The 21506-nt window shown below is 39.3% G+C and overlaps 1 protein-coding gene across 2 annotated transcripts in view; it reads right to left on the bottom strand.

Moving 5' to 3' along the window:
* Positions 1–358: 358 nt before the first annotated feature.
* Positions 359–21506, bottom strand: part of grk4 (G protein-coupled receptor kinase 4) — a 60119-nt gene continuing 38971 nt past the window's right edge. The window contains exons 6-16 of one of the 2 annotated variants that reach the window (XM_086210626.1): positions 18769–18861; positions 17972–18035; positions 17558–17698; positions 12880–13070; positions 11373–11410; positions 10981–11070; positions 10539–10747; positions 7332–7469; positions 6544–6681; positions 6140–6317; positions 359–3946 (exon numbers count right to left, since the gene is read on the bottom strand). In XM_086210626.1, the coding sequence (XP_086066752.1) occupies positions 6141–6317; positions 6544–6681; positions 7332–7469; positions 10539–10747; positions 10981–11070; positions 11373–11410; positions 12880–13070; positions 17558–17698; positions 17972–18035; positions 18769–18861 (1279 nt within the window). In that variant the 3' untranslated portion in view covers positions 359–3946; position 6140. The remainder of the gene's footprint in view (positions 3947–6139; positions 6318–6543; positions 6682–7331; positions 7470–10538; positions 10748–10980; positions 11071–11372; positions 11411–12879; positions 13071–17557; positions 17699–17971; positions 18036–18768; positions 18862–21506) is intronic. The other variant, XM_086210625.1, reaches the window with a different exon arrangement.

The raw sequence follows: 21506 nt of genomic DNA, 5'->3' as shown, positions 1-21506 counted from the left end.
TCCTTGTGTTATTGTTGCTGTCACAAGACTACCTAAATCCTGCAACTAAGTAGACGTAACCATCGGCAAAGGGAAGAGAGAGGTAGGGATGAAGGAAAGATATTGGTATTTAATTTATCAGAATCAGCTGCACACGAATACATTTACTTAAATAAATTGACCCTTTAGTAGTATTCGTAGAAATATTTTTAAACCAATATATAACATTATTAATTATGACAGCTTCATGCCACTAGAAACCCCAATGTGTATCAGATCAAAACATAACTGGAGTGTGTCCTTTTCCTCCATTCCTCTACTCTATGCTCATCTATTTCCTGGAAATAGCATATTTATACGATGACACAAATAAGTCAGGACACATACTTTTTATACAAATGGCAGTGTATTATTTCATAATTACAAATGTCAGATATGGTACAACAACCAGTGATACAACTTGTACAAGAATTAACAATGACTGCAGTGGTTGAACAACATGACTGTACAGGTACAAAAAGAAGAAGGAAAAAAAAGTCCCAGGCCCCATTTGAATACCAACAACATTTTTGTTGGTCCTTCTTGAAATATCACACATTAAGGACAGAGCGCAAAACTCATGAGATTCTCCAAGTGCGCACGCACGTGCATATATGTGTGTGTGTGTGTGTGTGTGTGTGTATATATATATATATAATATATATATATAAAATATATATAAATAATATATATATAAATAATATATATGTGTGTATATATACATATATGTGTGTACATATACACATATATACATACATATATGTTTATATATGTATATATGTATACACATACATATATACAGGTACATATTCAAACATACACACAATATACATATTGACACACATATATACATATTTGTGTGTATATTTGTATATATGTATGTGTATATATACATATACACATACATATATGTATATCTACATAAATACACACATACACATATACACACACATATATATAGCTATAGATACACACGCACACACACACACACACACACACACACACACACACACACACTCCTTTGCAGGAGAAGGAATGCTTGTGTGTATTCAAACAGGGCCAGCTCAGCTGGTCACCTTGCCATTTAAAGTTGTCCTCAGATACCAGTGAGATATGTTGGCACTAGAAGGTCATCATTTACATTTACAAGGAACCTGAAGTATTACAAACCAATACATGCTTGAGTAATAAAACATATGTAATTTTTTTTAAACAGGCAATGCACTTAGTGCAGACATTCAAAACTGTTGTTTAAAGTTCCTCTATGTGAAGGAATTTCTCTCAGGATGGACGGAAGGATAAAGAGGTTGAAAAAAGGTGAGATGTTAAAACTTAACTTGGTAATTGGCACATACAATGAAGGCTATCAGTCTTTCCTCCATAAAGTCTTCACATAAATAGCATAAGTTTGATTTACTAAATGTGGCTTTTGGTATCATTGGCAAAAAAAAAAAAGTTAAAGACACTTCCTATAGTCATTGTCAAACCACACCATAGTGCAATGAAACTAAACGACTTCTTTACTGCTGCAAGGAGGCATTAGTGTAACGTAGTTCCCAACAATAGCAGGGGCATGGGGGTAGCAAACACAGTCTAGCTTCCCTGTAAGAGTGAGTGAATGTGTATCTAAGCTTAGTTACATGTTAGAAATACATAATTTACAAGGTTTTTGAGGCAAAAAGGCTAAAATCTACATAAGCAAAACAAACCTCAGCATTAAAAATGTGCCTGAGAGCAACAAATAAGAACTAAACACTCAAGTGACAAAGCCAACAACTGCTAGATGCACGTTTGATTCCTGATTTTGATACTGAAATGTGAAACTTTTTTTAGAACAAGCTGACTCCAATTAAAACTATATGCGTACCATTTCACATATATGCATTTTTGAGTTGTTTGAGCTGAAATTCAGCTGACTGACATTCAGGCCCCAGCATGACTTGAGCAGTTAATATCAACAAAATACAGGCATTTGTATTTTTTTGTTCAAGAGGGATGTGGTTGAGTAAAAATGAATCATGTAGGTAACTAAATTTCTAACTTCTTAATTTGGGTAGCACATCAAATTTAAGTCGATGCAATAGACTGAACGAAGGCTTGCATACAGTGTAATATATATATACACACACACACACACACACACACACACACACACACACACACACACACACACACAGCTAACATGTCCAGACTGGGTATTCACAGCATTAAAAACAGGTTGAGGGGAGTAAGTAAACAGCGACTGCCTCAAAAGCAAATGTCAAAAGCAACATGGCTTCAAATGCCTACGAGAACAAACAGAAACAGTGACAAGAGTGAATCCTAGTTATAATGCCTTTTTTGTCAACAGCTGGTTAACATGAAGGAAAAGTCAACCTTTTTTTTGGGGGGGGGGGGGGTGTAAAACAAAAGTGTACAAAAGGTGTTCCTGTACACGCAATGATGATTCTGCAAGGAATTTAAATATCATCCCTGTCTACAAACATGAAAGCAACCAACTCCAGTCATTCCTATCCAAGATAGCAGATGTTTTCAATGGAATAGAAAAAGGTGAGCGCTATTACAATGAACAGATTTGTATCTAGTACAAACATGGCTAAAGCTACAGGGTACAGCTGGAGGCCTACTAGCAGGATACATGGCCGACGGGCTATCTAGGATCGACAGGCACAGAAGCCGAAGCAGGCTTCGTCTTGACTCAGTGCAGAGGCTAATAGCTGCTGACAGCTGGATCAGTGGAAGTTAGTGTGAAGCAACAGTGATCTGTTATCAAGATGAAGCTGCAGATCCGATCTCTGACACAGTGCCATCATCCTCTTTTTTTATTCATGTTCAACCTCTCCAGTCAAGCTGTCACAGGCATTAGGAATAACCAGAAATTTTACTGGGATACTTTTGAAGAACAATTACAGTCACCGCAGGAAAACAAGATCAGACTAGGACAAGGAACCATGAAATACCTTTGTATTTGTATTGAATTTGTAACAGACATTTAAGTGCTGTACTCCCATGGGACACACCATCTGGCATCTGAAATTACTGTTCTGAGCCTTTGGCAGCTCATTTTTGGAGAGGTTCAGGAATGATAATTAACAGGTCTTATGTAATAAAAAGGGCTCCATGATAGTTCCTTTGTAGTCTAAGGTTACACATGCTGACTCCAAGATTGTCTGAAATAAATCCACACCACTGCTGCTAGAATCAGCTTGGCACAGGCACCGAGATCTTTCCATCCAGTCCAATACACCAGCCAAACTAGGCTGACAGAAGGATATGGAGCATCACTTTTAAGTCCTTTAATTCAAATGGCAAGTGGAGATTTTGAGGGAGAAGTGCGACATCAACACAGCAACGTTATACTGGACTTTCTTGTTCATTCAGATTCTGAGCCTTGCAGGGTAAGGAGGCTTCGGGGTTAATTTACGGCTGGCTGGACTTGATGTGCTACTAACACATCACATTGGCCAAATCAATGATCAACAAACAGCAAATTAAAAAAAGGCCTTATGCTACATTGAGAAAATAAAGAGACAACTGGTACTGTGCTTCTTTAAAAAAAAAAAAAAACCTCCCCAATAAACATTATCCATTCTCATTCCAAAAGAAAATTAAAAAATAACTAAAAATGTAATGTATGCATTCAAGTGGTACTTTTATGGCTTTTTGTACAATACAACCTTTAGTGAAAATATACATCTAGACATAAATTCAAGTACAAATGTACAAAATCTTTAAACTCATACTTTTTTCTTTAATTATAATACAGCTCATAAATACAGGTCAACATTCACTGAGTTCCTAAGATTTGCACTCGGTTGGAGTTTGTGGTGAAGTTCAGCGGCGAGGGGGGGGGGCAGGTGGAGGGAGTGGTTTAAAGTCGCGAGGGCTCTTCGATCTCATCGTCACTGTAACCGCCTTTAAAACAGACCTGGGGAGAACCAAAGAGGAAGGATATACTGTTAACATGTGCAACTTTCCTCAGAGCAATCCTGTGGTAAAAAGATGGGAACCTAGTGGGAGCATGTGATTCAAGAAAACAGCAGACTTGGCCTCAAATTTGGCAAAAAATGTCCACTAGAACTCAAATTGGAAAAAAAACTGGTGGTCAATGGCCACGATGTTGTATTTCTATATTTCTCGTTTTTGTAGTCCTGGTAGCACAACATAGTATAAAAGTTTTGCTAATGCACTATTCAAATCTTTTTCTTTTTCTTTTTTTAAAAGAGACCAAATATTTTAAATGTTACCATAGTATTAAACCTTTACTGAACAAAATTTGTGTGTTAATTGCAAATAAAATAATACATCAAATGATGTTTTTTCTTTCCCCCATAAAAAGGAGTAATCAGTTCCAGCACACTTTCTCTTAGAATGCACACAGCCCCCAACAACCTCCACCACTCAGAACTGTATGTAGCCTGAACACTGGGAAAAGTGCTGCTGCTCATGAAGTTTATTGCTGTAAGCGCAGAATAAAAATTGAAGGTGGCTCATCTCTGATGATGTTGACATTTCACTCCTCGCTTGCTCATCTAGATTTTGGCAGCTTGACAACAAGAGATCAGTGCTCAAATAGTTATTTTGAAATCTAAAATGGAAAGGATAGTATGTGTAATATTGCAAACAGCGAGGAAGGGCGTGGTCCTCTGAAGTAATTACGTCACCACATTCATAGAAAGTAGGAGAAATTATACTAGGAGCAAAATCAATGCCTTGAGCAAGAAATAAAGGGTAAAAGATAACAAAACTGCTTCATTAGTTGACATGCTCCAGCTGCCAATAGCATTTATTACCCCTAAAAAACAGGCTGTGCAATGCATCACTGTAACTTAAAAGGCAAATGATGCCCCATTCACAGAGTAGTTTCTCTCAAGATGAGGGGCCTTGCATTTCCACCCTATGAAGCAAATAGGACTTTCCCAATAACAGGCCTTACTCTGAACCATTCGAGTTTTCAACAATTCTGAAAAGGTTTGGAACCCCAGAATCAAGGTTATAGTGAGAACCAAAAATATACTTTTTGCTTTTTTATTTCTTGCTAATCTTGACAACATTTGTCCCACCCTTCTAACCTCTCTCCCTCCTTGCCATCTCACAGTGTGGTACATGTGAGGGACGACCACGTGTCACCCACCCAGTGGCATCCCAATGGAGGGAATTAATCTTGTTTTGTTTTGTTATTTTGTTCCAAAGTGATAAGGAATTTTATTTGGTATTCTCTGTTTGAACTTTCTTGTGCCTCATCCTCATAATTTGTCTGTAAGGTTAAAAGCTGGTCCGACCCCAGGGACTTGAGCTGGGTCGGGGAGTGAACCTGTGGGGCCTTTCATAGTCATAAATTTGTAGTCAGAACACTTACTGATAGTAAAGCTGACACTCACTGAGCCAGCATTGTCTATATGCGTAGCTGTGTTTAGACTCTACATGAAGGTCACATCTGTGCAGAATGTTCTAATTCAGTATTACTGGGTAGTGCCTGACATTATAAGTATGACTGTTTATGGGGGTTGGACACAGGTGTTGTGGGGGAACTGCCTCAACTTCATCTCAAAGCCAACCTTGTACATCTGTTGTGGACATGTCCAGTAAAGCAGTCAAGTGTAAGCCATCTCTAAGTCTCCAGCCTGTTTCTTGTGTCTGACAAAGTCCTTCATCACACAAAATTCCTCTGCACAAAGTTTCCGATCTCATATATCGAGTGTGTACATGCGCAACTGAATTTCATTGTTTACCCACTTTTTGGTGTCATTACCCCTACAGCCCTGATAGGACCGCAGAGACAGCTTTACAAGGTGCTTTATACCTGTTGTGCACTGTGCAGTACCCTTCGTAGATGATGCAATGGTTCAGCTCAAAACTGGTTAGAAGAAAATTTTGAAAGGCACAGGTTCAAGAACCCCAATCAATCTGTTGCAAAAGGAGCAAAAGTGTCATAACAGTAAATAAAGGAAAGTACATGCGAAAGACTGAAGGAGGGACTAAAATAAGAGAGGCCTTATTCAAACAAACCCAACTGAAAATATCTTTAAAAATTTCCTCCATTTTACCATGTTCTACATCTTGAGTTTGGACAAGGCCTGGGAAGGATAAAAATAAAGAAAAGGAGGAAGAGAGGAAGTACCTTAGCCCCCACCCCCTCGGACAGTTGCCGGAGCACTAGCACTTGCCTCTCTTCTGAACAGGCGGTAGAAGAAGCCTCTCTTTGGTGGAGGGTTAGGCCGATTCACATCCAGGTCTGAGCACAGCGTCCCATCAGTCTCATAGACATTGATTTCTTTGAAACACTCCATCTCGATCATCTATACAAGGAGAGACAGCGAGTCATCTCTGCTGATGCCTCATTTGTTTATAGAACTCTTTCAGCAGATAGGGTTGTATAGGGAGAAATAGGCTTGGACTCAACTAAGAAAAGTTCTGTAATCTCACTCATTTTATTAAAATGAATGTATCCCTCCACTCTTGTGTACTGCACTGTCTCTCTACTGTGATGCTCAACGATGACATCATCTAAGGGGCCTGCAGTACCTCATTCTGCCACGGGATGGAGACACTGCCTGTGACAAACTTGTGGTAGAAGTCATCATCAGTAGGGTCAAGATTTACGCCTTTGACAGTGGAGAACTGCTCGATGTCCAGGACGTCTTTACAATACACCGCCCGAGGCTGAGAGAGATGAGGGAGACCAAAAGGAAGAGAGAGTGAACAGGTTGATTACTCCAGATGAATGGAGCACAGACTAAAGCTCAAACAGTTTGAATAACAGAGACCGTCACATGCCCGAGGAGTCTGCTGCTGTTCTTCAGTAGGGCCCTACTAATCTTAATAACCCCAAATAGAAGCATGGATAACACTACCTACATTCACTTCTTGTTTTAACCTCTCAAGCCAGTTCCTCACCCTGTCTACTTATGACGCATAAATTTAATAAATCTCTTTGCAAACAGCGTTGTTATTCCAGGTAGAAATCCATGATAGTAGCTGAAAATTCAAGATCCACAGCCATAAATCCTACAGAATGAGAGAAGCGGTCTGCTGTTCACCGCTTGAGCTGTATTGATGGATACTGTAAAACTAGTTTCATTTTTAGTTTTAATTTTTTTTATTAAAAAGGATAATTTCCTTGTCAACATTCCATTTCAAACAACACGCCTACTTCTCACTATCCCCGATTAGCTATCATGATAAAAAGCTCATAATGGACATCTACTTGCAACAATAGCATTTCCTGAATGCTGAGGAACAGCTTGCTGAGATTTCAGGCTGCAAGCTGGGAATCTAGTTATTTGCTTCAAGTTTCTGTATTTTGTTCTTACGTCTGGGCTGAATGGAGGGTCCAGCATGTTGGCCTCCAGTCGTTTGAAGTTGATGTTTCTGAAGATGGGGTGCTGCTTGACCTCTATTGCTCCACGACCCTGACAACCCAAACGGTCCTTGGGGTCCTTGGCCAGGAGCTGATGTTAAGTAGGAAGAGGCAGAGGTGTGTTAGCAAATGAGGAGGATAAATTATTCTAATAGTTAGAGGACTTACCAGCCTTTTAGGAAATACATTTATCTATTCTCTCTGGATCAAGACACAAAGATAGATACCCTTCTCTCCACTGTGCTGCATTAAGGATCTGAGACCAAGGCTTGCTAGCTTAGCATCATGAATGGTGGTAGAATGGCTATACAGCATACATCCCTCTTACACATCGAGCTTAAAAACCTGCAGTTCCTCCTCTGTGTGTTCTGGTTCAAATAGGTCAGACTCAGAATGTTATTTTGTCAAGCAATAATCCTCATCATCGTCATTAATTCCAGTGTCGGCCATGATTAGCAGCAGTCAATCTTTTAGTCGTCACTAAATATTCAACTTTTCTGACCTAAGTTCTGAGGTTCTCTAATCACTATGCCCATCCAGAAAAAGTAGTTCCAGCTATACATCTGATTCTAAAATTACAATGAATAAGTTTAGAGTATCCAATTAACGTAGTCCCTACTCCCCTCTTGGATGTCTTTGGATTGTGGGAGGAAACAAGAATACCCAGAGAGAACCCACACAGGCACAGGGAGAACATGCAAACTCCACACAGAAAGATCCCGTGCTCGAGCCGGGGCTCAAACCCAGAACCTTCTTGCTGTGAGGCGACAGTGCTGACCACTGGACCTTCGTGCCACCATCTCTACAAGTGAATCTTACAATGTTAGATCTCTTAAAATTTCATGATCCTTTCCTCCAGTTCAGTGTATACAAAACACACATGGACATAATCCTCTTGACTTTGTGTATCTGACCCCACATAATCTAATAACAGCTAACACTAATCCATGCACTCAGGAGTTAATGCCAGAATCCAAGAGCGCCATTGTTGTGGAGCTCCTGGATAATATCGCCACCACCTACAATACAACAGATGGGGATGAGAGCTGTTAAGTGGTTATGCTACCAGCAAACCCTCTGAATGGACCCCAAATACTGGTAGTCTACCAAATGATGGCTGCTCTCTCACCCCACATTGCTCTCTAGGTTCACTTAGTTTCTCTTGTTTTACCATTTACTCAAAAGTTCACATCAGACTCAGTTTCTGGTCTTGACAACTTGAATCAGTTGTCTATTTCAGGCCCCCCTCCCCCCTCCTAAAACCCTAAAACTTTTCTTTTCCTTTCTATCCCCACTCCTCCTCTCCCCGGGGAGTCCTCTATTCTGCTGAACTTCAGGTCAGAATGTTCCGTGGCAGTGTCACACAAGTAAACGTTCCCTTTCTGCCTGCACAGACACACAGCGGCTCAGTGGCTCCCTCTTGGAATACAGAATAGGGAATTTGTGGAGGACATATGAGGTGAAAGTAAATATTTCAAAAAACAGCTGATGCCACACTTGCACAAATGTTGCCTGAAATCATGAATTTAATAGGGCCACTTGTACAGATAAGCTGCAACAGTTCCTCTCAACTGTATGAAGCATGTTTGAGTTCATTTTTTTGTCTATTGTTGTACTGCTCTCGTCCACCTAGTTCCCACTGAGAGAAAAAAGCTGTCAGATAAACCCACTTTTCACTACACCTGCAACTGAGAACTGAGAGTCAACATGGTGAGGAATTATTCTGGAACATTACCGTAATAGTGACCCCATGGTTAAGAAGTTTCTTTTATTACACAGATCCAAATGCCAGTGTCCCTCCCAGCTTGTCAGTTTCATTCAAAACATTCTGGTATAATGCATCGTAAGTGCAACATATCCACTCAACTTTGTGTGTGTTGTGAATGAGCTGTCTAGATGCTGTCACTACACTCAATGCTGGATTAGCAGCAGAACATTCTGACTACATTACATCTTATATTCTAAAGGCCTTTTTTCACCACTGCATGGTACAGTAACTACCCACCTCCAGCCATTTCATTTACGAGAAGGCAGTTTTGACTGCAGTTGCTGTTTTTATGAATACGCGCAGGCTTTGCCCTGCTGCTTGGAGTTCACCTTGCTGAACATCTGGCGGTAGCTGCCTGGTGTTGGCTAATTAAACAGAAGAGTAGGGAAACCCAAAACTTGCATGGATCACTGATAAGAAAGAAGCAAACATCGAGGAGCTGATAATGCTGGTGTCTCAATACCTGGAACTGTACAACACTTTGCTACGTTTATACATGACATTCAACAAAACACCTGCCTGTCATCACAGCCTAAGACCGCAGGAGCTGCTTTTAAAAACACTTTACTCTTAGTGGAAAGCTCGTCCTCACAGATAGACAGCTGTCTGGGTGATCACTGTGCAGCAGAGTAAAAGTTCCTTAATACAGATAAGCATAACAGAACCACAATATTCCCTACTCAAATAGGTAGTGCAAAAGAGGCTGAAATAAGTGAAATGCAGAATGATTAGCAGTTGGAGAGCCAGATATTTCCTGCAGGGGAGGTTGGAGACCAGAGAAAATCCTTGATTTGCATTTGTCAAGTCACCAGACATACTCTACCATATGAACGCTAATGCTGTTTTGTGACAACTGGATATCATTTTGCTACCATAGACCCAAAGTAAAACAAATCAAGCAATACAGGTTAAGATTAGTTTAGTTTAGGGGAAAAGGACATTATCTCTGCCAAGTTGATCACCAGCATTTGTGAATTTTTGTTAGCAAGTTAACTCAATACATTAAGCATGGATTTTGGTTAAATTTGATAGAATATAGGGAGACAGAAGTTTAGTTGAGCAGCGACAGATTCAATTGTGAAATTGATGGCCTTAAGTATGAGGCACAACATTTTAGAGCTTTTTTAGCTTACCACCTTGAACAGTACTAATGGGTATTGATGCGATTCATTAATTATAAGGAATGTGTTTTACCTAGTTTGAATGAGAATCTTTCTTTGTGGGTTTGAGAAAGCATCATAAATTTAGAGCTTTTTTAATAAATCAATTAGCCAAAATAAAGGTCAGTGTGTGAAATCATGTCAACAGTTGAGGAGCCTGCCACATGCCCTCAATGTCCTCACTACTCCAAATCAATATGGTGCCGAACCCACATCCCTCTGTCATACTCACCTGTCTGCAAATGTCCTTCGCCTCTTCAGAAAACTTATCAGAGTACTCCTCCTGATCTTCACGCACTCGTCTGTCCACCTCCTCCCGCTTAACACGTTCCTTACGCTTACGGAAGGGCGACTGGCCTTGGATCATCTCAAAGACGAGGCAGCCCAGCCCCCACCAGTCCGGACTAAAGTTGTAGCTCTCGTTCTGGATCACCTCAGGAGCTGAAGAGGCCAGGATGAGGAGTGAGAACAGATAGGTCAGGGCAAGTAGACATCTGGTGGAGGTTTCAGTTCTGAATTCAGGTGAACCGAGTAGGAGTTGCTACAGTTATAAAGAAGGGGGTGCAGTGCAGTTGCAATGTTTTAAGTTAAAACAGAAAAAAGAAAAAAAAAAAAAAGAGACTAAAATCTGACTTAACAAAGGCAGTACTGACAGTGAAGTGTGACATTCATACCCATGTATCCCACAGTCCCCACTCTCCCTCGTATCGTCTCTCCTTCAGGGATTTGCACGGCAAGACCCAGGTCTGAAATTCGGATGTGTCCTAAACAAGATCAGAAGATTGCAGCATTTTAGCACTGATAAAAAATAAGTAGTCATTTTTTATGGATTTTGTCCAGAATCAACAGACACCAGTTAAAAGTAGCTTAAGAGTTAAAGCTGCTATGACATGATGATAGGAATAGATGATGCGGGAGGATGACTCTGAGGGTAGAGCATGACGTGAAGGATGGGAGACACTAGAGTTAGTTAACTCTTCATTTGTCTTGTCCACTTCTGGCTCCATCTAAACAACTGTGGCTACTGCATTAAAGCTTTCCCAGAAGACAAGAAAAAGGAACATACCACGATCATCCAGAAGAATATTTTCAGGCTTTAAATCCCTAAAAAAAAAAAAAAAAATCAGAGACAAATTATGGTGTCATATCATAATCTACTGAGCATATGACAATAAAATCCTGGATAAATATCTGAATCATTTGTTAAATGTTGACATTTTACAATCTTTTATTTGTTGTATTTTCAGTTCTTGAGGCTTGCCTCTACAATCTTTCATGTGAATTAATAGATGGCTTATCAAATTTGTATTCAATTTATCTGATATCGTGCGTTGTATTGTACTCGGTTAAACTACTGTTATTAACAGTGTATCAATACAACCACCTCCTGGAGGATTTCAGCCCCAAGTTCTTCTCAGAAATCCCTCCCAAAACCTAATTCAACTCTTTTCAAGCTGTTTTTTTATAAATATGCATAGCTGACATAGTTTTAGCTGTGCTGATCATTATTTTGCCATTTTCAAATGTAATATTCTACCCAAAAGGTCTGTGAAACTATGAACAGTGAGGAAAATAAATCATGTAAAATACAATCAAAATACAGAGTTCAATAACAAATGTTTATTGAACAATGTGAACGTCTGTGCATGTGTCTTAAGAATATCGATATTTATATTGGTACTACACTGAGGCTCTGCTGAGAGTGATAGGTGCAGTACACTTCAGTGAAAACCTTCCACCATTAATCCAAACACACCTCATGCACCAGGTCCTTTTTATTTGCACTTATTTTAATCTTACATAACCACAAATTGTCCTTACCAAACACATTCCTTACTGAGAAAACAGTTAAACATCTGGTTGAGGATGCACTTATTTCTGAAGTCTCGTTTATTTATTAGAATTGCCAATTTGGTCTTTTTAATTTAAATGGTGACTGTGTCAATTTAGCAGCACATGAAAAGGGTTTCATTGATTTCCAAATGAAGAATAAGAACAACTATTTGTGCTACCACTTAGTGGTATACAGTATACCACCTAGTTTATCTATTTAGAACATAAATTCACCTAGATAGTCCACAGTATTATGTGTTCTGCTTGGTGCTGTGAGTGGTTAAGCCTGTGATCAATCTGGAAAGCTTGAGCAATACTTCCCCAAAAAGTGTATTTTGCTTTTCAAGTACTCACAAATAGATGTCTTGAGCTCACAAACACACCCTACTTTGCAACACATGCTGTCCATCTCACACGTCATGTCCATGGCTTAATGACATCACTTTGACATCATCAGTGTTCCCAGGCTTTAGAAAGCTCACTGGGGATATTGTATAATGGTTTTCACAGGCTAGGTAGTTGCTGCAGGAGGGTCCCCTTTACATGCCAGAACTTTTACTATATTCTCTTGTACAATAGCAAGATTACATAATGGTAGAGTAAACCTCAAAACATTTGTCCCCAGAGACAAACTGAAAATATTCTTGACTAAATATATCCAAACATGTAACAGAAGCTCTTTTTTCATCCAACTTTTAACTCAACTTCCAATCCACACTTTGAGTGCCATGTGACCTAACCTGTAGACTATCCTTTCACGGTGCAGGTCCTCAAGGCCACAGCAGATCTCAGCAGCATAAAAGATGGCCCTCTGCTCATCGAAGCCTGAGTTGCCCATGTTGTAGATGTGGAATTTTAAGTCACCACCATTCATTATGGTCAACACCAGGCACAGAGCATCCTTGGTCTCATAGGCATATGCTAAACTAACCTGGAATGAGAGGCACATTGGGAAAGTGGTGACAAGGAAGGAAGGGGAGCAGTGAAGGAGGAAGGAGTTGGAACATAAGGAAGGTGGAAAGGGGAAATGGGGGGAGTAGAAGGAGGGAAGAGCAGTGGTAAGACACATGGTGGCGAGAGGAGCATGATAGTTTCATTTGGTTTATCTCATCTGTTACAAAAACATCCATTCGCCGAGATCACATAACAGGAATGTATACAAAGAACCAGAGATGTAAAACCAGGAGCTTCTTATGAACTCCATGTTCTTTCCCTCTCAAAGCCCCATCCATCTCTCTCTTCCTTTTTCATTCCCACCATCTCCCCCCTCCTTCCAACCCCTCTTCCTCTCCCCTTGGGGGTCAGTGACATGCAGGGTACAGTGTATGTGTGTGTTGGTTGCTATACAAGCAGTAAGTCATGCCTGCCATCGGGAGGAATCCCATCTGCTGCACCCTATGTAGTCAGAGATCAACCACAAGAAGGGCTGGGAAAATTCTTCTGTGATCTCAAGTGAGCCACACACACACGCACGCACGCACGCACGCACGCACGAAAACAAACACACACGCAAACAAACACACACATACACCCTCTTTAAACACAAATGACTCCAATATTCCAACAACACAAGATTTGAATCATGATGACCCTATTCACCCCACCTGTGTCATCTTAAATGGGCAATCAGTATAATATTTTTTGAATTCTTTCTTTTTCTGTGTGTATATACATTCACATATGTTGTACTTTCATGTACTTGCACATAAAATTGTTTTGGTCATATTTAAGGGATCATAAAAGTATTTTGGGTTTTGAAAACAATCAAATTAGTAAAAACAAAACCCTCTGTTACCCTTGACGACAACTAAGGCTAGTTCCTGTAATAGCACCGATTGATTAGCAGTGTCACATAAAACAGTATGGCAGTATCAGCAATGATGAGAGTGGTAAACTGGGGCAAACATGGGTTAAAACTGACTAAAGACCTTCAAAATCATTGAGGAGTTTTTTTGCAAAGACTCCTAAAAATCACTGAATTTCCAGGCTTGATTATTAAGCTTCTAAGCAGGATAGATATGAAAACACTGCAGCAATAAGAGTCCAGGAACTTTTAACTGTATGTCAATCGGCTATTCGATTGCAAATTAAAGCTATAACAAATAACAAGAAGTCTGTTAACCCTGGCACTGGACATGTGGTCATAGAAATGTCATATTACATAAAATATTATTCTGTTGCTGCCTAAAAATAATTCATGACTAAACGTATTAACCCTAACACTGATGCTACATCATTAGTCTCTTAGTTTTAGAAAAACATGACCGCCATACAAGCTTCGTCTCCTGCCATCCCATTACTTTTATAATTGTTTAATAAAAGAAAAAGTTGAGTAACATTCACATTTCAACAGTACCAAAAAATATTATTTTGCACTTTACTTTCCCTGTAATAACCGCTACTACTTCAGCTAAAATTATACTGATACATTGACGTAGCTTGTGGTTGCAGTCAATGATAATTCTGTCACAACTATCAGTGTTAGGCAGCAGACATTTTAATTTGACAAATAACATTTTCTATTATTCAAGCATTACAGATAAGTATCAAGGGAAGTGTATATGTGTGTTTTTTTATGTAGCAACATGGTTGTAAGAGCGAGTTTGGTTCAGCTACTGTACATTATGCCAAGTGACAGTGTAAAGTAAAGAGAAAGTAGGCTCACTGGTTGATTGAAGGATGGAAACATCTGAAATGTGGAGATCTACTAATTTTTTACAAAACAAATTAAATTAATTGGATCCAAAAAAAATTAGCTCAGGGATTTCCAAACTGTGGGTGCACAAGCTCCCTCTAGTGGTGTAAAGACAAAGACAATTTTATCACACTTGCATGATGACAATAGAATAACATTAACCCAAGAGTGAACAACTTCTAAAGAACATTCAGATTAAGAAATGCCTAATATTTCTAATACTGATTATAAAATGTGGCATAATGTTGCTGTTCTGTGACTGTGTTAGGCTTGAACATGCTGCATGGTCTCGCTATCTCTTTCTCATATGTATGTGACTCTCACAGTACTTACATATGGTATTGAATGATTTAACATCAGTATTACAGTACTCAGACAGTACTCTTGGGAGTACAGAGTTTGGTACTGAACTTAAAAATTGAAAACACAAAAATCTCATCAAATATGAAAGCTACAAATCAAACGTCAAATTTGAGTATTTTAATTGTGGAATCATAATTTTCACAAACTATTCCACCTTCATTAATGAACATGATGGGTAGTGACAGCTGGCCCTGCTCACTTTTGTCAGCCGTTCATATAAGATATTAAACAGTTTAAGTGATTTTTATGGTCCAATAAAAATCAAACAGATGGAAAATTCTTGTATAAATATTTGTATCGAGACAGCAAACCCGACTTGTCTCAGAGAGCAAGTGTTTTTTTTTTCCCCTTTGTTTATAAATTCATTATATTGGTATACTATTATGTAGAAAAAATTAAATTGTCATTAAATTCCCATTGCTCCTTCCTCAGTTTCACCTGTTAAGGTGTGTTGTCTAGCCCAGTACAACTATGAAAACACAAGCTAGCAGTACATATCGACTAATAGTACACACTGATGAAAAAAGGTAAAGAAGAATAGCAAGCGAGAGAAATGAGGAGTTTGAGAGAGCACTTGACTCTTCTCCTTGCTACCGCTGTTTGGTCAGTGTTGCTAGGCAACAGAGCTGCTCTCATAGATAAAGAGGCACATGAAGAGTCATCAGTTCTGCCTGCAGCACAGAGAACGAACACACACAGAGAATCGTGCAAATCCCAGGTGACAAGAGCTACGAGTCTAAGGTTTTGTAACAAGCCCACTCCAGCTTTTGTCTATCTGTGTGTGCGTGTGTGCGCGCACATGTGTGCGTGCTTTTACCATGACTCACTCAAAACAAGGACGTGCAACATAGCTCACGCTGCATCATAGAGCAACTAATCCATCACATCGTACAACTCAAACAACCATTAGCTTCAGATAGAAAACAGTCCAAGTTACTATAAAACACATCAATAACACACTTCTGTACAGTTAACAGCCACACAGTGTTTCATGTGAACTCAAACTACATACAAATACACACTGGATGGAAATTAACATGTTCTTCTGGATACTCCCTCCCTTGTTGCGAGAGAATTAACTAAGCACTTACCATCTTTTTCTTGTCTTTGGAACCATCCTTTATTTAATATGAGCAAAAAGCTACATTTTCTCTCTCTGGCTGTGCACCTGAGATGTTTAGTGCATACAGTTGGACAAAATGGAAAGAGAAGTGCACATGACTAGTTTTCCAACTGAGTCCTGATGTCAACAAGCGTGGCTGGGCTGGATTAAAACTGAAACATTTCCATTTTTTGCATACAAGGAATGCCAAGAGTAGAAAGAACAAAAAAACAGAGCACAGTACACCAGGAACAAGCACATTGCATCACAGGTATAAGCAGTGAAAGATAAGGATGGTTGACATTTTCAAATTTGACAACTGCCAAATGCCAAGCTTTTATTGTATTTGAGAAAATGGCATTAAGTGAAGTCAATCCTGCCTACTTCAAGAGGATTTCAAGTGCCGCCACAACAGAATTAAACAGAATTTTACTGACATTCTTAGCACATCTTTCCTAAATTTAATTTCAGACTAATGACTCCCTTTGAGGTCTTCAACTGTTCTTACAAATGTATCAGGTTACATGTTAATGTACTGTCAGGTCTATATTTCAGTGCTGCATGGAGGAAATGAAAGGCTAGGCTAGGTGACTCGCTCAAAGGCGCTCAAGCTCAAAGTGCCTGCCAAAAACCACCGCTTACTCAGGACGAGTTCACAGAAATCCTCCGTCGGAAAATCAGCCAGGAGCAGTGCTGCTATTAAGAGCTTGAGGCATGGTGGTATGTGGCAGGGTAATTCTTTATTTATCTATTTATTTATTGGCACACATGCTCAGAGTCAGGACACTGAACTACTTTCTTCTACAAGCCGATGCTCTACTTGGAGCCTTCTCAGAAATAACTGTATATTGCTCGTCTAGCATTTCCGTTCTGCTGCTCTTACGGACGCTTGGACATGCCCTCTGCATATACATGTGCATAAACCAACAATTATTTCAATCCAAAACTTTTAAAACATTCAAAGATGATTCAAGTCTGCTTCAAATAAAATGATCAGTGGCGTGTTTGCCAAATGGCAGGATTATTGGCAAAACTAAGCCAAGGTTTTTGCTTGGATTGATGGAGTGACACTTCTATATATTCCTCCAATCCAATCAGGAGTCAGTGGCGCATAGAACTGTCTTCAACAGCTGATTGACAGCCTTCGCAAACACGCCATTCAATTTCATTTGCAGTGACAAACAATGCTCTCACATGTGCACACACAAAGCAAGAACAATTTGGTTGAAAGGTTGAATAAGAAAAAGGTAGTACTTACTACAAAACTACTGTTAACTTTTTCTAAAATTCGTTTTTCGTTTAGTGCCATTGCTTCACCTTTTCTTTTCTTCACTCGTTTCTTTTCCAGCTTTTTACAGGCGTACATCTTACCGGTGGCACGTACTTGGCAGGCACAAACCTGGAAAAAGCAAAAAAGGCAGGGAAACATGATCACATACCAAATATTTGCTTTAAAAAGTACAACTCATGGAAGTGAATATGTCATTTCTCCAAGCAAACATGAAGTCATAAATAGTGCTGTGTTAACACACCATAGCAGCTTCAATCATTAACATCCCTATTCTAAGCTTTACATGCAACGGAGCATACTGTTGAATACTCATGAATAACTTCATATAAGCAGCAACTTATAAAAAGCAGTAAAAGTTACTACAACTTAAGTGACACTCACCTCACCAAATCCACCTTTTCCTAGTACTCTATAATGTCTGAAGGTATTTTTGGTTACCGGTTGCCTGCAGGGACAGAAAGAGGAATGAGGCCGACACAAAAGACATAGAGACATAAAATAACTGATCGGATGTCTTTTTTCACAAATACTGTAATATATCATTAATTTCCCCTGGTGACTGCTGTTTCTACCCTGCTTAAGTTACCAGCCTTTTTGCACTCACTTATATCAATGATCAACCACCTGCACCAAATCAACGATCAAAAGCTCAGATCAGCCCACAGATATAAAGAAATAATCAATAATAGTCTTGATAATTGACAATAGTGCAATATTTTTTTTAAATATTGTAAACTACTGTTTATGCCATTTTGTGGGGTAGAAATACTTTTTCAAATAAGAAAGACCCCTCATTACTAATATTTTTCAAATTTGGGCTGAAATGAAGCATTATTTTAATTTGTCATGTTACAATTAGTCTGTTTTCCTGTATTTGAGTTCCGTACAGCTGAGAAATTGAATTGTAATGGAAACTTCTCATTAAAAAAAAAATCACTGTGTGCATGTGATGCTTTTATTCTGCTATTTTTTAATACCTTTTTGCATTTTAAAATCACAACGTATGTTTGCTATTGCCCCAAAGCCCACCATCATGTTTCAGTTTTTAGACAGAGCTCATCTCAGTTTGAAGTGCCACAGTTTGCAAGCCAACAAGGGGAGCCTAATCAGTGAAAAATCCACATGTGTAAATTCCCAGATGTAAAGGGTATGGTATGTAGTCTGTGGTGACTACCTACCTCTCCAACCACTTCCACTGCAGGAAGCGAGAGAAGTACATTGACTCCTGGTAGGAAGAGAATGGAGCTCCACTCAGATAATCACGAACAATTCTGGAGAGAGCAAGAAAAGAGAAGGAAGTTTGATCATGTTAATAAAAAACTATCATGTTGTTCCAAACCAAAAAAAAAAAAAGTTAATCTATTTCTTGACAAATGTACTTGACCAGACAACAAATACTACATACACACACGCAACAAAAACTACATTAAAAAACAAACTTTTGATTATCGATATGCCACCATGAAAAACGAAAACAGAAGCGTTCTGTTAAACTGAACTAGCAAACAATCATCTTACCAGAGTTTGTCCCTGTTATAATATAATATACCAACAGAATGATGCAAAGCTTGAAAAAATTCTCCCTCACATGAAAGATTGAGGACACTAAAATACTATTTTAAGTGTACAAGAGGGGTCATGAAATTTAAGCGCCTTTCTTTCTCAACATGTCACCCATAAAAGTTGAGTTTAAGCTGCATAACTAATAAGTCGATGAAAAGAAAAAATAAGCTCTTATTTTGGTTGTTGATTTTCTTTTCCTTTTTTAAACAAAAAAGTAAAACTTTTTCTGGTTCCAGATTCTTAAACATCAGAATTCCTTAAATTTTTTTTGGTCATTTATGACAGAAAATTAAAAGTTAAGGGGTACTGAACTGTCTGATAGACATAAGAGGTAATTCGAACACGACAGTTTGAGGTCTAGGAAATTGTGAGATTTTTTTTCAACTTTTAACTGTCATAATAAACTGAATGTGATGAGATGGAACAGGCTTATAGCATAATATTGTAGGTATCATAGAGCACTATAATTGTACTTAAGAGACAGATGCTACTACACAAAAGCAGGGGTCATTAGGGTCTGCTGTTTGTCTCATCTCTTCAGTCAAATCATTTTAGCCAAGAGGTTTTCAACCACCATCTTCAGCCTACGCTTGAACACAGTCAAATAACCAACATATTTTTCATGCCATTACTGCATGCTTATTGTGTTAAGAAACAAACCAGGAAAGATGCAAAGTAAGCTGGTTACATGTTGGAAAATAATCAGTGTCAAGGTAAGAAAATAGAAAAAAAAGAGATGAAATTATGTTTAATGAAACCAGCAGACGTTCCTACTCTAGGCGACTTTCCTGAACCAGCTTTGAGAATGACTTCATTAGTGCCGTTTTCTTGGCAAAACACACAAGACAAGAGAATTTCCACAAGGGAAGCACCCTCCACTATAAAAGAGAAAACTGAGTTGTGTCATCGTGGAACCTAGATCTCAACTCTTACCTGGAGAAGGATGTACACAGGTTTTTGTCAGTTAGGCTGAATTAAAAGCTGCTTAATTGGTGCTCTATCCAAACTGTATACACTTGTTTAGATGATAACTGAAGCTCAGCTCTCTCATCCATGACCACTCATTAGGTCAATGAACTTTGACTTGGAGGCTTAAAGAAAGGAGCTCCAGAAAGTCAGGAGCCAAGCAGTGCCTGGCTTGGTGAAGGGCCTCAGACACACACACACACACACACACACACACACACACACACACACACACAGCTACAATTTGGCTTTTGTTTTACGAAGGCAGACAGAGAGGAAAAGAAAAGAGTTTGTCAAGATGGGCAATACACAAATGGTGACGTAAGTGTATGTTCCACTGCAACACAAGAGAATCCATGGCTGAACTAACACACTTCTGCTACTAGGGGTGTGTGGCTCATTTCCACGTGCAGCACCACGCTTTCCTACAGGCAACTCCTCTGTAAAAGGAATAAACCCTGAGTCAGAATTGTGTGTCGGAATAAAAATATGAACGTTCCACAACGTAATATAAATAACAATGATAGTGGAAGGAAGGAGTGATGACCGAACTTCAAAAAACAGTGCTGCTTAAAGGTTTTTGAGCCTGTGGTGTTCAGTCTGTACATGCTGATCTTCCCCACTCTCTTTAACACACTCTTTCCATTTCTCCTCACTTTTCCCAGTTTCTCCTCCTTGCTCTTTTTATTAGTCTCCACAGATTTCTAATTCAGTCCCCAGTCCTGTGCTTTAGTAGGCCTGTCTCCACCTCCCCCTTCACACCATTTTCAATCCAGTCAACAAGTCTGAAATGACCGGACGCAGTGCTTCCCTCATACCAAAGCAGGAAATTTAATGTCATAATTCTGGGGCTTCTCTCCTCATAGCATTTCTCAGAGATGTTCAAATAGAGAATCATGCAGAAGGGAAGGAAGAAGCGACAGAGACACCAAAGAGAAAACACAGGTGTGCGCTGTGCTCATCGTAACCTCAACCCACTGATGTCTGTAGCTACGGTCAAACATAAACCACGACCTTTCCCAGCACTCCTGTTTCTACTGTCTTTCTCAGCTATCACATTCTGGGTTTTTACTTCAAAGCAAGATTAGATGGTGAGAGAGGTAACTTTCAGGTCAACCTGGTGTCTTCTGTAACACAGAGGTGGTTCACATATTCGCAAAGTACATCACCACGGTGTGCTGTGAACCAAACCTGATCTAGGCTGAGAGGTACAATTATAAACTAAATTATAGAAGCAATGACTACCGACCAGTTATGTCTCATCGACAAAGCTGTCACTACTCCAGGCAAATCCCATTGACAGTGATGCATGGATCATGAGAGGGTCTCTCAGGACTTCCAGGGTTCATCTTTCCTGACGAACAACTCTATAAACCATACTCATGTT

Source organism: Aulostomus chinensis, chromosome 8, assembly GCF_037954235.1.
Source record: "Aulostomus chinensis isolate RoL2024-O1b breed Wild chromosome 8, RoL_Achi_v1.0, whole genome shotgun sequence".
NCBI lineage: Eukaryota > Metazoa > Chordata > Actinopteri > Syngnathiformes > Aulostomidae > Aulostomus > Aulostomus chinensis.
Note: the sequence above shows the minus strand (reverse complement) of the source record. Positions and strands in the feature narration are given on the sequence as shown.